The 12,575-nt window shown below is 55.4% G+C and overlaps 4 protein-coding genes across 4 annotated transcripts in view; 2 read left to right on the plus strand and 2 right to left on the minus strand.

Annotated features, from left to right (window-relative positions):
- The window catches only part of PTSG_01187 (uncharacterized protein), a gene marked incomplete at both ends in the record, with an annotated part of 6,325 nt that extends 789 nt beyond the window's left edge, over positions 1-5,536 (minus strand). The window contains 12 exons of the mRNA XM_004997102.1: positions 83-223; positions 476-590; positions 830-973; positions 1,169-1,357; positions 1,646-1,747; positions 2,060-2,302; positions 2,597-2,699; positions 2,932-3,062; positions 3,298-4,139; positions 4,516-4,687; positions 4,887-5,013; positions 5,316-5,536. Of these exons, the coding sequence (XP_004997159.1) occupies positions 83-223; positions 476-590; positions 830-973; positions 1,169-1,357; positions 1,646-1,747; positions 2,060-2,302; positions 2,597-2,699; positions 2,932-3,062; positions 3,298-4,139; positions 4,516-4,687; positions 4,887-5,013; positions 5,316-5,536 (2,530 nt within the window). The remainder of the gene's footprint in view (positions 1-82; positions 224-475; positions 591-829; positions 974-1,168; positions 1,358-1,645; positions 1,748-2,059; positions 2,303-2,596; positions 2,700-2,931; positions 3,063-3,297; positions 4,140-4,515; positions 4,688-4,886; positions 5,014-5,315) is intronic.
- A 783-nt stretch (positions 5,537-6,319) lies between these two features.
- PTSG_01188 (uncharacterized protein) lies at positions 6,320-9,471 on the plus strand. The gene is made up of 6 exons (XM_004997103.1): positions 6,320-6,480; positions 6,683-6,870; positions 7,273-7,392; positions 7,783-8,013; positions 8,350-8,527; positions 8,772-9,471. Exons 1-6 carry the CDS (start codon positions 6,345-6,347, stop codon positions 9,134-9,136), a joined length of 1,218 nt encoding a protein of 405 aa, XP_004997160.1. The 5' UTR covers positions 6,320-6,344; the 3' UTR covers positions 9,137-9,471.
- Positions 9,472-9,513: 42 nt separating this feature from the next.
- On the minus strand, positions 9,514-9,959 carry PTSG_01189 (uncharacterized protein; the record flags this gene model as incomplete). Its single annotated transcript, XM_004997104.1, has 2 exons — positions 9,514-9,622; positions 9,817-9,959. 2 exons carry the CDS (start codon positions 9,957-9,959, stop codon positions 9,514-9,516), a joined length of 252 nt encoding a protein of 83 aa, XP_004997161.1.
- Positions 9,960-10,185: 226 nt separating this feature from the next.
- Positions 10,186-12,575, plus strand: part of PTSG_01190 (uncharacterized protein) — a gene marked incomplete at both ends in the record, with an annotated part of 2,676 nt that continues 286 nt past the window's right edge. Inside the window, 8 exons of the mRNA XM_004997105.1 lie at positions 10,186-10,203; positions 10,390-10,443; positions 10,680-10,742; positions 10,855-10,926; positions 11,068-11,161; positions 11,372-11,590; positions 11,735-11,818; positions 12,067-12,428. Coding sequence (XP_004997162.1) covers positions 10,186-10,203; positions 10,390-10,443; positions 10,680-10,742; positions 10,855-10,926; positions 11,068-11,161; positions 11,372-11,590; positions 11,735-11,818; positions 12,067-12,428 — 966 coding nt within the window. The remainder of the gene's footprint in view (positions 10,204-10,389; positions 10,444-10,679; positions 10,743-10,854; positions 10,927-11,067; positions 11,162-11,371; positions 11,591-11,734; positions 11,819-12,066; positions 12,429-12,575) is intronic.

Below are 12,575 nucleotides of genomic sequence, written 5' to 3' on the forward strand. Positions count from 1 at the left end.
ACAACAACAACAACAACAACAACAACAACAACAACAACAACAACACACACACACACACACACACACACACACAAGCACTCACACTTGAGGGTTGCCCGGAATCGCGTGCGCGTGCGCCCGTGCGCGAATATGTGATTCTGCTCGTCGGTCAAGTTGGCGCCAATGGTCAGCACGGGAATGACGGCGCACGTGATGTACCCCTCAGCCCAGTACAGTGGCATCCCTGCAACCACAATCATACAAAGATTCGCGTGAAGGCAAAGCACCAAATAACGTGTGCAAGGAGAAACAAAACGCAGACGCGCGCGCGCACACGCACACACACACACACAGAAACAGGCAGACGCACACACAGTCGCAGATGCAGACACAGACACTGACACAAGTTACACAGAAGAACACGAAGGTAGACTGGCAGCTCGCGTCTACGCCAGGGGGTTGGGACAGGCAGCACATGGAAACAAAACAGACGTACAGTGGAGCATCGAGACGCGCTCATTCTCGAGGAAGGCGCGAACGACGGGCTGGATAAGCAAGCAGCCGATAGTCACGGGAATTCCAACGTGGAGAACCAGAATGATGACGAGTTTCTGAAAAAAAAAAAGGGCAAGGGGGGGGGGATGCAGCATAACAACGCCAGCACCACAGTCAGCAACACGACAGTCAGTCAGCAAGGGGTGCGCTCATACGCAGCACGGGGGAAAGAAGAGAAAGGTATGTGCAACCAAGCAGAGGAAGCAGCAAGCTGACAACGCAAGCCCCGCAATAAGCAGGGAGGCACAAAGAGAAGGGGGGGGGGCGGGTGTTTGGGGAAGAGGATGCCACCAACCCTGTAAGTCCTGACGACCCGACGTTCGACCGTGGCGATAATACGACCAATGCTCTGCCGAAGCGTGCGCCGTGTCCTCCGACCGAAGGACAGCAGCATGCGCACAGCCATAAGACCGGCGTAGAAAGCCAGGCCATCGTGCAGCTGTGGCGTGGATGGAGCAAAAGGATCGTGTGAGAAAGCGTGGGGAGGTCGCGCTCATGGAAGCGCGCCCAAATATGGGCACACACCGCAATGCACACACACACACAACACATACATACACATACATACGCAATACATACATACACACGCACATACACAACACACACACACACACACAACACGCGTGCGACATACGTGAACGACAGTGGCGCGGGCAAGGATTGATCTGCCAAGAGCAATTGGGCCGGAGATGCAGCAGAAGATGGCAACGCCAAGCGAGGTGAGGCCGGTCAGCGTGAAGAGGAGACCGCGCACCAGACCGTGGGTTGTGTACTTGAGCAGCTGCGAATTGTCAACGGGCGCCAGATCCTCACGTCGCGTCCCCTACACACACACACACACACACACACACACACACACACACACACACACACACACACACACACACACACACACACACACAAGCGTACACGAGAAGGGTGGAGGGGGGGGGGAGGAATGGGCAAAGTGCGAGCGTTCAACCAAATGCGATGTCCTTGAGCGCAAACCAGCACACTGGATAGTCACCCCCATGCATTCATGCAATCATGCATTCATGCACACACACACACACGCAGACACACACACACACACACACACACAACACACACACACAGATACATGGGCACGAACCGGTGGAGGCAGCAGTGCGTCGCGCAGGCCAAAAAACGGACTGACAATCTCGACCCAGCGCACAAAGGCGGCGATGAGCGTGCGTGGCAAGTCCTCCGAGTCCTGATGGAACAAAAGCGCACCAGCAACCACAAGCGCACGTGTGCGGGGGCCACCAGTAGCCACAGTGCGGGGAATGAGGCGCGAGCCAAGCGCATGCGCAGCCGGGCAATTACACATCCAACTTCGAATCAACCCAACACCAGACACATCCAAACGCACTTGCACAGCGACTGCAGAGGCGCAAAGAGGGAGCAGGAACGCACCCCCTTCTCCCTTCACACGCCCACGCCCCCCCACACCCATCTACACCCATCCATACCCACGCACACACACACACACACACACATACGCACACACACGATCTGAACGCACGAGGAGCTTTGGAAGGATCCACATGAAGGCGATGAACTCGGCCGGGTGGCGCACAAGGAGGTGCAGCGGTGCAATGGACGGCGTGGCCGCGGTCAGCAGACACGTGGGCAGCCACACCGCAAACACAGCGGTGAGCACGTACATCCCCGCTACAACAACTACGCGGAGAAGGCTCTTCCATATGGAGTTGTTGCTGAGCGGAATGAACGGGTGGAAGCCGGGTTCTGTTGGATCGCGGAAGAACTGCACGGAGAGATAGGAAGGCGAGGGCAGGGGGACGGCGTGAGAGAGGATGGCGGCACGACCAGAGAGACGGCAACAGATGCAGACAGCCAGAGATAGAACCAGACACAACAGGAAACACACACACACACACACACACGCACACACACACAGGTACATGGACAGACAGACAGGTACACACACACACGCACACACACAAACACACACACACACGCACGCACGATGCACGTACATAGACAGGTGCATACACAGACACACAAAACGACACACAAACCGAGACACGCCGGCACTGACCCAGAGGACGCCAGGGTTGAGGACGTCGCGCATGGCGAGAACACAGAGGGAGAAGATCTGCATGAAGAGAATGCCAACAACAGCCAGCGCCAACAGGAACGTGCTGGTGTGCGTGCAGGGTGTGGTGTGCGGGCCGTGTGGTAACGGTCGGAGTGGAGAGGAGATTGTGAGGAGTTACATGTTGCACGCGCGGACAGCGCACGCGCGTGTAAGGGCGACAAAGTCAATCGTGGGCAGAGAATGGCCTCAGGATGAGGTGTGGACACGAAGCGACAACACAGTGTCCCTGGTACCAATGCTACTACCAAGGCCACAGGCGTTTGTTGCTCGCTTACAAGGTGGATGATCGAAGATAACCAAGGTGGTCCTGCAGCGTCGAGCCTTGAAGAGGAAGCGAGGCAATGTCGATAACGCCGCCAACGACCGCTGGCAGCACGCCCAGCTCAAGGCACATGCACGTGTACACCTGCAGCAGCACACCATGATCGGATGAGGGGGGCGCACAAACCAGTTATGGCAGGCGAGTGTGGAAAACACGTACATGCAGGCACGAAAAGGGAACAAGAGACATTCACACACCCTCACCCACACCCACATATACACCCACAAAATCATGGGCACAGGCTCGCTCACATACCTATCCACATACACCCACACGCACACGCACCCCAACCCCCCACGCACACATGCGTATGCTGCACCTTGATGTACTTGAGGAGAAAACCTCCGACGCGGTGCGTCATAACAATGGCGGAGGGCGAGGCCTGCGCGAGAAGCACGCCGGCCGCAGACGCGACAATCACGTACCCAACGGCAAGGGCAGCGAGCGGGCTGGGGGTGGTGCTTGGCAGGGACCACAGCACGGTTGCGCCCACAGAGAGGGGCACAAAGCCCAAGATGAAGAGGAGCATGTTCAGGGCGAAGACGATCCAGAGGAAGGAGTCGAAGAGGCGGCGGATGGGGCCGTGGAAGCCAAGCTGCTCCAGCAACACCAGGTCCTCGTCAAGGTCAAACTCGTTTTCGTCCCAGTCGTCAAGTGCGGGGGCACCTGCTTGGTCTGGCGCAAGCAGTTCATCAACGTCCAACCCGTCCGCGTCAGCAGCACGTTCCTCCTCCTCCTCCTCCTCCTCCTCCTCCTCCTCCTCCTCCTCCTCCTCCTCCTCAACAGCGTGCCCGTGATCACCATCGACAGCAACACCTTCCTCGTCTTCCTCTTCATCGCCCTCATCACCATCCACCACAAGCACGTCATCATCATCATCGTCATCGTCATCATCATCGTCATCGTCATCATCATCATCGTCATCGTCATCACGGGGCGTGCTGTATCCTGCTGGCATTGCTGCGCCTTCATGAGGCACGGGGTCGTCCATATGCTCCTCCCCGGCAGCTTCCCGCACATCAGCAGCTGCTGGTCCTCGCGCATGTGCAGCAGGTTCAGCGGTGGCGCCTGCGGCAGCAGTTGTGGCTGCACCCTCACCCCCATCTCCGCCATCGCCTTCCCCTTCGTACCCAGCTGGCTGGTGTTGCGGGGTGAGTTGGTCTGTCAGGCCAGCAAGCATGGCGGTGAGGAGCGGTGGGTTGCGATGAGGTGCAGGTAACGGATGAATTGCAGCACAACACACAGCAAGACAAGGCACAAAGGCCAGAGAAGGCAAGAAAGATTGGACAACACACGTACAACCGGAGACAGACAGACAGACAGACAGACAGACACACACACACACACAAACACACACACAAGCACAAGCACACAGACACACACACACAAACACACACACAAACACACACACAAGCACACGCACACAGACACACACGCACACACACAAGCACACAGACAAGCACACAGACACACGCACACATCCACACACACCCACACCCACCCACACACACGCACACACGCACACACGCACACGCACTTTGGAGGAGCTCGAGGAGGTCGTCGCGGGACTCGACGCCGTATTCATCCACCAGCTCGGGCCACTCGTGCCGTCCACCTCCCTCTTCTTCTTCTTCCTCGTCCTCGTCTTCGTCTCTCTGGTTGACTTCGGGGGGTGGGTTGAAGTGTGCTTGCACTTCCAAAGGGGTTGGCTGCAGAGGGAGGCACGCCAGGCACAAGCAGGTTGAGACACATGCGCGGAAGCACGTGGAAGAGTTAGTTCGCAGGCACACAAGCGCGTAAGTGATCGTGCAGGCAGGCGGACAAACAGACGCAGAGGCGTGCAAGCGCACAGACAGACAGACAGACCGGCAGACAGGCAGACAGACAGGCGAGTGTGTGGGTCCTCACGTATGCAAAAGGGTCTGGATCATTGAACTGCATGATGATAAAGTCGCGGTACATGAGAATGGAGAAGAGAACACCGACAATGGACAAGCAGATGACCGCGCCCATGAACCAATCCATTCCAAGTTGTCTGCAGCGCCAGGAACAGCGTGTGAGTGCGTGTCGATGATGTGTGAACATGTGTGTGTGTGCTTATTTATGCCTGAAGATGTGTCGGTGCGTGCACGCATGCAAAGAGGGTGTTGTGAGGGCGCAAATGTGCCGTGCGAGACTCGTTGGCTGCAATCGAAGACATCGATGGCAAGTGTGGATTGGGACCGTGTCCCTCGCAAAGCCATGCCGACAGATGCAACCAGAGAGCTGTAACTCAGAGCAAGTAGCGCACGGGAATGACAGCACGCGAGCCTGAGCCAAAGTGGGGCCAGGACTGACCTGAGTGGCTCGTCTTCATCCCAAGGGAGGGACCACTCCTCAAAGTGGAAGCGGAAGCTCCACCGCGCCACAATGGGCAGCGCCCAGATCCAGACCATGGTGACGAGCATGCGCCGCCCCCACGTCTGCACAGCGGGGCGCGCCTGCTCAACCAAGCCTAGCAATACATCTGCCAACGGTGTTCCTTGCTGTGATCCATCCCGGAGGATCGGCGTGAACATAAACGTGTGGCCACACAGCTCACATGCCCTGTGCAGCAATAGGATCAGCAACAGCAGCAACAGCGTGCACAGCGAAAGGCAAGCATAGCAAGGACAAGCAGCATGACACAAAACGTGAGCTCAAGGAGAGGGAGGGGTAACTATTGAAGCATCGTGACCAGCAGAACACACACAGACACACAGACACAGACACAGACACACACACACACCTAGTTCCGCTTTGCTCGAGCCAAGCCTTTAAGCTGAAGATAGTGGTGACAATGGACATAGGGATAGGGTTGTTGTTCGAGTGTGAGCGGAAAGCTGAGCGGTCATGAGTGACATGTGTGCGTGAGTTTAGCGGGCGCGTGTGCGAGTTTACATGCATGCGGGAGGTGCGTGTTACCAGTCCTGATGAACGTATTTGATGCTGCCCGCACACTTGCATGGGTGGTACAGCGGCCGGTCTGGCTCCGCCGTGTCCCTACAGATGCGACACACTTGATAGCGGACAAAGAACAATAAGAGCAGAGAGAGAGAGTGTGTGTGTGTGTGCGTGTGCGCGCGCGCGTGAGCAAACGAGTACAAGCAAGCACACAAGCAAGCAAGCAAGCAGGCAAGCAAGCATGCCATCCACACGCACGCATGCACACGTTCACAACACACACCTGCATCTGCACCCTCCATCATCACCAGCACAGTCAGCAGCGGCGAAAATCACACACACAACAACAAGAAGAAGAAGCAAGCAAGCAAGAAGCCAACAACCGCAGCAACGGTTATCGAAGTGAGGTGCACCCCAGTGTTGTTTTGATGTTGGGCGGCAGGGATGGCCTTCATCGTCACAGATCTGGTGGAGTGCCTGACGGATAGCGCGTCCATGGGCATGAACCTGCTGGCAACGCTCACCGTCGTGTATGGCGCACGCCACGCCGCCTCTGCGTCCACAGCCCTCCACGACCACGGTCTGTGCATGAGAGAGAGTGTGTGTGTGTGTGCATGTGTGTACAGTGTGTGTGTGTGTGTGTGTGTGTGCGTGTGTGTGTTAAAGTGTGTGTGTGCATGTGTGCACATGTGTGTGCACATGTGTGTGTGTGCATGTGAAGCAGCAGGCGTTGCGCTGTGCCGTGATTTCACGTCCAGTCATGCCACTGCGTGTCCCCAAAGGCTCTGCGACAAGCACACGGCCCGGCAGTGATGGCAGCACTCGTGGGGGCAGTCACGATGCTGATGGTAACAGCATCGGCAGCAGCGGCGGCGGCAGTGGCGCCGCATCATGGATTCAGGCGGTTGCTTTGCCGGTCTTTGGATCATTTGTGCTCCTCGCTTATCGCTACTTCTTCCGATACTTTGAGGTGTGCACTTACTTGTGTGTAAGTGAGTGAGTGAGTGAGTGAGTGAGTAAGTGAGTGAGTGAGTGAGTGAGCGAGTGAGTGTGTGAGTGAGTGGGTGAGTGAGTGAGTGAGTGAGTGAGTGAGTGAGTGAGTGAGTGAGTGAGTGAGTGAGTGAGTGAGTGAGTGAGTGAGTGAGTGAGTGTGTGTTTGTGTGAGTGAGTGAGTGAGTGAGTGAGTGTGCGTGTGTGTGTGGCTGTGTGGCAGTGTGTGTGTGTGTGGCTGTGTGGCTGTGTGTGCGTGTGTGTGTGTGTGTGTGTGTGTGTGTGTGTCTGTGCAATTTTGTGTGCGTGTCTGTGTGTGTACACGCACGTATGCATTTGTATGTGTGCAATACTTGCGGTCTTACATGAACTTGTTTGACAGATGTTTCTCATGATTGGGCTGACCATCATGGCTGGGAGCAGCTTCTTCTCCGTGGCGCATCCCCCCTTTCGCTGGATCGAGCGTCGGTGTTTCGGCTCCCACCACACGCACGGCAGCTTGGTACGGTACCCCAATCGTGTTGATGTATGACGGCTAATATCACCGTGGGGATATGCAGCTCCTTCGTCCACCATGCCCTTTCAAAGCGCCCTCTCTTTACACAGACAGACGGACACAGACAGACAGATTGACAGACTGACAGACAGACACAGACGCACTCGCACACACACAGACACACACAGACACACAGACACACAGACACACAGAGACACACAGACACACAGACACACAGACACACACACTCACACAGACACACAGACAGACAGACAGACACACACACGTACGTACACACACACACACACAGACACACACACACACACACAAGCTGACAGATAGACAGATGCACTCACTTTTTCTCACTCACTCACTTCCTTCACCTGTGATGCGCAGTTATCCTTCGTGGGGACCTTTGTGGCGACTGTGTTCGTGGTGGCTCGGTGGCTGACGACAGCACACTGGGCGTACACAGACGCGCTCGCCATGAGCACCGCCGTCGCCTTGATTGACAGCGTTCGGCTGCCAAGCGCCCGTAGCGCCACGTTCTTGCTCGTCGGCTTTCTGCTTTACGACGCGTTCTGGGTCCTCATCCTCCCGTTCTTTGTCCACGACAACGTCATGGCGGTGCGCGCACTTGTGCAGTCGTGTGTGTGTGTGTGTGTGTGTGTGTGTGTGTGTGTGTGTGTGTGTGTGTGTGTGTGTGTGTGTGTGTGTGTGTGTGTGTGTGTGTGTGTGTGTGTTTGTGTGTTAAAGTGGCTGTGAATGCGTTTTGTGTCTGTACGTGCGTTGGTGAATTACTGCTTGTGTTCGTGGACATGAATATCAAATCCGGGCACGCACTCAACAGCCCCTTCATGTCAACAAACACCAATTACAAGTGTTGTGGACATGTACGTCTTTGTCGAAGTTTGTGTCACACACACACACACACACACACACATACGCGCGCACACGCCACAGGACGTTGCATGGCAGCACGCGACCAACCCGCTGTCCTGGTTGCTTCACACGACGGGGTTCCGCCTGAACCTCCCACCCGTCTCCGTGCCCATCACCCTCCATGTGCCGAGTGTCGAGCTCACACACGCGACGGCTGTCCTTGGCCTGGCTGACATTGTCCTCCCCGCCCTCTTTGCCGGTGCGCGTGCTGATGTGATGCGGCGTGACCTGCTGTGTTGATTATGCATGCGTGTTCATGTTATGTGTGTGTAGGATCTGTGTGCTTATTGCCGTGGAGAGGCTGTGCATATGTGTTCATGTTACATGTGCGCAGGCTTTGTTGCCCCTTTTCTAGCCACACACACTCCCGTCACACTTGCCCCGTTTGCACTCCAACCCCGACTCTTCCAATTTCACCCTCTCCCTGCCGCTGTCACGTGCAGTGTACTGTCTGCGCTGCGATGCCGTGCTGTCCCGCCTGCATCCGCCGTCCCCGGGCCCGGCCCCAGCAGCGGCCTCGCGTGCAATACGCGCGCGCGTGTACCACCTGTGGCACCGCCTCTTCCCGCGCGCCATCGTCGGATATGCCGCCGGTCTCTTCGCAGCCATGTACGCGTCTGCCCTCTTCCGCGCCGCGCAGCCCGTCCTCCTGTTTGTCGTGCCGCCCATGGTGCTTCTACCCGCCATGCTTGCACGCAACCAGGGTCAGTGGGGCGTGTTCTGGAACGGAGCGTTGCTCCACTTGGCCCTCCTTCACGACTCGGCCACCCTTACCGACGTCACCTTTAACTTATCCTCACAAAAGTGACTCTGTGTGTGAGTATGTGTGCATGCGTGTGTGCGTGTGTGTGTGAGTACATTTACTTTGCGTTTGTTGTGTGTGCGTGTGTGTCACTATTTGACCCTTCTTTGACTTGTTGGTGGTGTAATCGATGTAGTCGCTGCTTGCATAGGAAAATTGCTTGAATGCTGTTCTGTCTGATAGATGCTGGTTGAGCTTTTACTTGTCATTGAGTCTTTCCACAATTGTCACTGAGTCTTTCCACAAGCCGCACCCACCATGTGAGCGTGCTTGCTTGCTCTCTTGTTCGCAATCGCACAGCAATCAGTTACAATACCGCATCACAACCCCTGAACAGAAATCAACACGTGCCTTTCTTTTCCAACAAGTCACACCACGCCAAGTCACGCGGGAAGAGAGAAGGCATCGATGGTTTCACATGTGAGCTGCAGCATGTCCATGAACCATGCTGAGGCCACGCGTAGCGTTCGCAGTTCCGTTGCTTCAAAGGTTCTGGAGAACATAAAAATATGGAGAAGCGATCATGAGAAAAGGGCGGAAGCATGGGCGTGCATACAAACACACACGTATGCATGTACACTTGCTTGCGGGCACATACACGCAGAGAGACACACACAGAGAGACACACACACATGCACACGTGGTTCAGAGAGCCGCAAGCACACACTCTCTTGCATGCAACTTACACGAGGAGTGTGTTGTCTTGGACGTCCATGGTTCGCCTGCAGATATCTGGCTTGGGTTCCTTGTCCACAACAAGTGTGTTCAATGCAATGCTCGCATCTTGGGCACTTGCGAACGGCACACGCAGTCGTAGCCTGTAATCCATGTTATGTGTTTGCTCTGTGTGTGTGTGTGTGTGTTTGCTCTGTGTGTGTGTGTGTGTGTGTGTGTGTGTGTGTGTGTGTGTGTGTGTGTGTGTGTGTGTGTGTGTGTGTGTGTGTGTGTGTGTGTGTTTGCTGTGTGTGTGTGTGGCAGTGGCAGAGGTGAAGTTTGGAGCATTTGTGAATATCATTTGCTGAATTTCTGCGACACAAGGACGACAAGCAACGAAGATGTGCGTGGGGACGAACGTCTGTTGTTCAGCGCGACTCTTGCCGAGCCTGTTCCACATACATCAGCTGCCTCTCTTTGCCTTCCTTCTTGGCCAGCATGGCTTCTTCCCTCACATAGCGTGCACGTGTTTGTGTGTGTGTGTTTGTGTGTGTGTGTGTTTGTGTGTGTATGTGTTTGTGTGTGTGTATGTGTTTGCATGCTAGGGCGAGCTTCTGGAAGAGCAATCCTCGCAAGTTCTGCGAGTACTGCAACTGCTGGTTCGCAGACAACAAAGTGGTCGGTTGTCGTTGTGGGCCCCCACTTTGCTTCTGTTTTCGCGCGCACGTCGCGTGCCAACCCATGACATACCTTTTCACACACATGTGCGTGTTCAACATACACACACGCATACACGCAATCGCGCACACATACCCGCAAAACATACAAACACACTCACTCATTCACACACAACACACGCAAACGCACTCACACTTGCTCACCCGCACATCCGTAGAGTATTGAATTCCACGAGTCTGGGAAGCGACACAAGGAAAACGTTGCTCAGAGGCTGAAAGAGGTGCGCAACCGCCGTGTACTTGTTGTTTCTCTTTTGATGTTTGTTCCAGCGCACCTGCACGTGCACCACTGGAACCTTACTCCTGGGCTTGCGCGCTTGTGATGGAGCACAGAGCCGGCAAAACTTTGTCAAGCGACAGAAGGATGAGTCGTCCTTGAAGAAGATGCTGGACCAGGCAAAGCAGGTACGCGTGGCAACGTACCATTGCCGACCTTCCTGTGACCTGAACATGGCCTCGTGGCTGTGCACTGCACTGAATGTGTCCACTGAATGTGTCCACCATCTCATCCCACTCACATGTGCGTTCTCCTCCACGCACGCGTAGGATGCACTGAAGTCCTTGGGCCAGAGCATGCATAGCAATCCAAACCTGCTAAAGGACACCTCCCTTGCGTCCATCTCCGCAAAAGACCGTGCTGGTGCGTCCATGCACGCAACCTCACATACATATATGTGCTCACGAAGATGCCCAGCCTTGCACTGTGAATGCGTGCGCGTGTAGGTTGTGTGTGTATGTGTGTGTGTATGTATGTGTGTGTGTGTGTGTGCGAAGCCTGTGTGAGTTGGGCAGGACTTCTGTTGTATCTCACGACATGCTTCTATGCATGTAACCACCACCCTTGTGACAGCCTTTATGGCAGCGTCAGAAGCAAGCAAGCCGCAGCCCGAGCAGCAGCAGCAGCAGCAGCAGCAGCAGTGGAAGAGCACGCTGAGCCGTCTTGATGCGGATGAATCAATGGCCAAGGCGAGCACTTCTGCAACAGCAGCGACAACAACAGCAGCAACAACAACAACGACAGCAACAGCAACAACAGCAACGACAACAACAGCATCAACACTGCAATACGGTGTGTGGGTGCAGCCTCTGCTCGATTGTGCTCGTGATTAGAAGTGCGCACGTGCATTTGCTGCTTTCAAGGCACCAAAGACTATCTTGAATGCATATGTCACACCCTTTCTTTCGCTCTCTCTGCCGTGTTGGGTCTGCCCAGGCCAATTCTATCAAGACCCAAATGGATGGATGAAGTGCGATGCTGGCAACGGCATGTACTACTACTACAACGTCAACACCAAAGGTTGGCAATGCTGTAGATGTGCAAACAGGGTGTGATTGTTCCTTGTTTTTGTTTGGCTGATCGTTTGGCGCTACAGTTGGCGCATTAGCCTTGTTGGGCTTGTCTTTTCTGCACACCACACACCCACACACCCACCCACACACAACACAAGCACACACACACACACACACACACACACACACAACACAAGCACACACACACACACAGCGCCTCACACAGATTCACCTTCATCTGTGCATTCAACACAGTGTCGACGTGGGCGCGGCCAGCCGAATTTGTGGAAGCAGCCAGTGGCGCAAGCAAGGGTGGCAGTGACGCAAGCAAGGGTGGTAACGGAACTGAAGGGGCAGCAGCAGTGGATGAGAAGGAGAAGAAGAAGGAAGGAGATGAAGCTGGTCTCGGTGACGGGACAAAGGAAGGGGTAGAAGATGCGAAGAAAGAGAGCGGTGGCGATGAAGACCAGAAGGCAGCGGAGACAGCGGCACCAGCAAATCCACACGGGTGGGTGACGGTTGAGACAAAGAAGCCAACAGCGGCTGCAGAGAAGGCGGAAGGCGATGATGGCACAGAAAAGAGCAGGAAGAAGAGCAAGAACAAGAACAAGAAGAAGGTACGTCGTCCGTGCGTGTGGTTTTGTGCGTGAGTATATGCATGTGTGTGTGCGCGGTTTGTGTGGTGCAGTGATTGGGCACACGCAAGCACACCCACACCACACCCACCCACCCACCCACACCCACCCACCCACACCCACGCACAC

This window comes from Salpingoeca rosetta (assembly GCF_000188695.1).
Source record: "Salpingoeca rosetta unplaced genomic scaffold supercont1.4, whole genome shotgun sequence".
NCBI lineage: Eukaryota > Choanoflagellata > Craspedida > Salpingoecidae > Salpingoeca > Salpingoeca rosetta.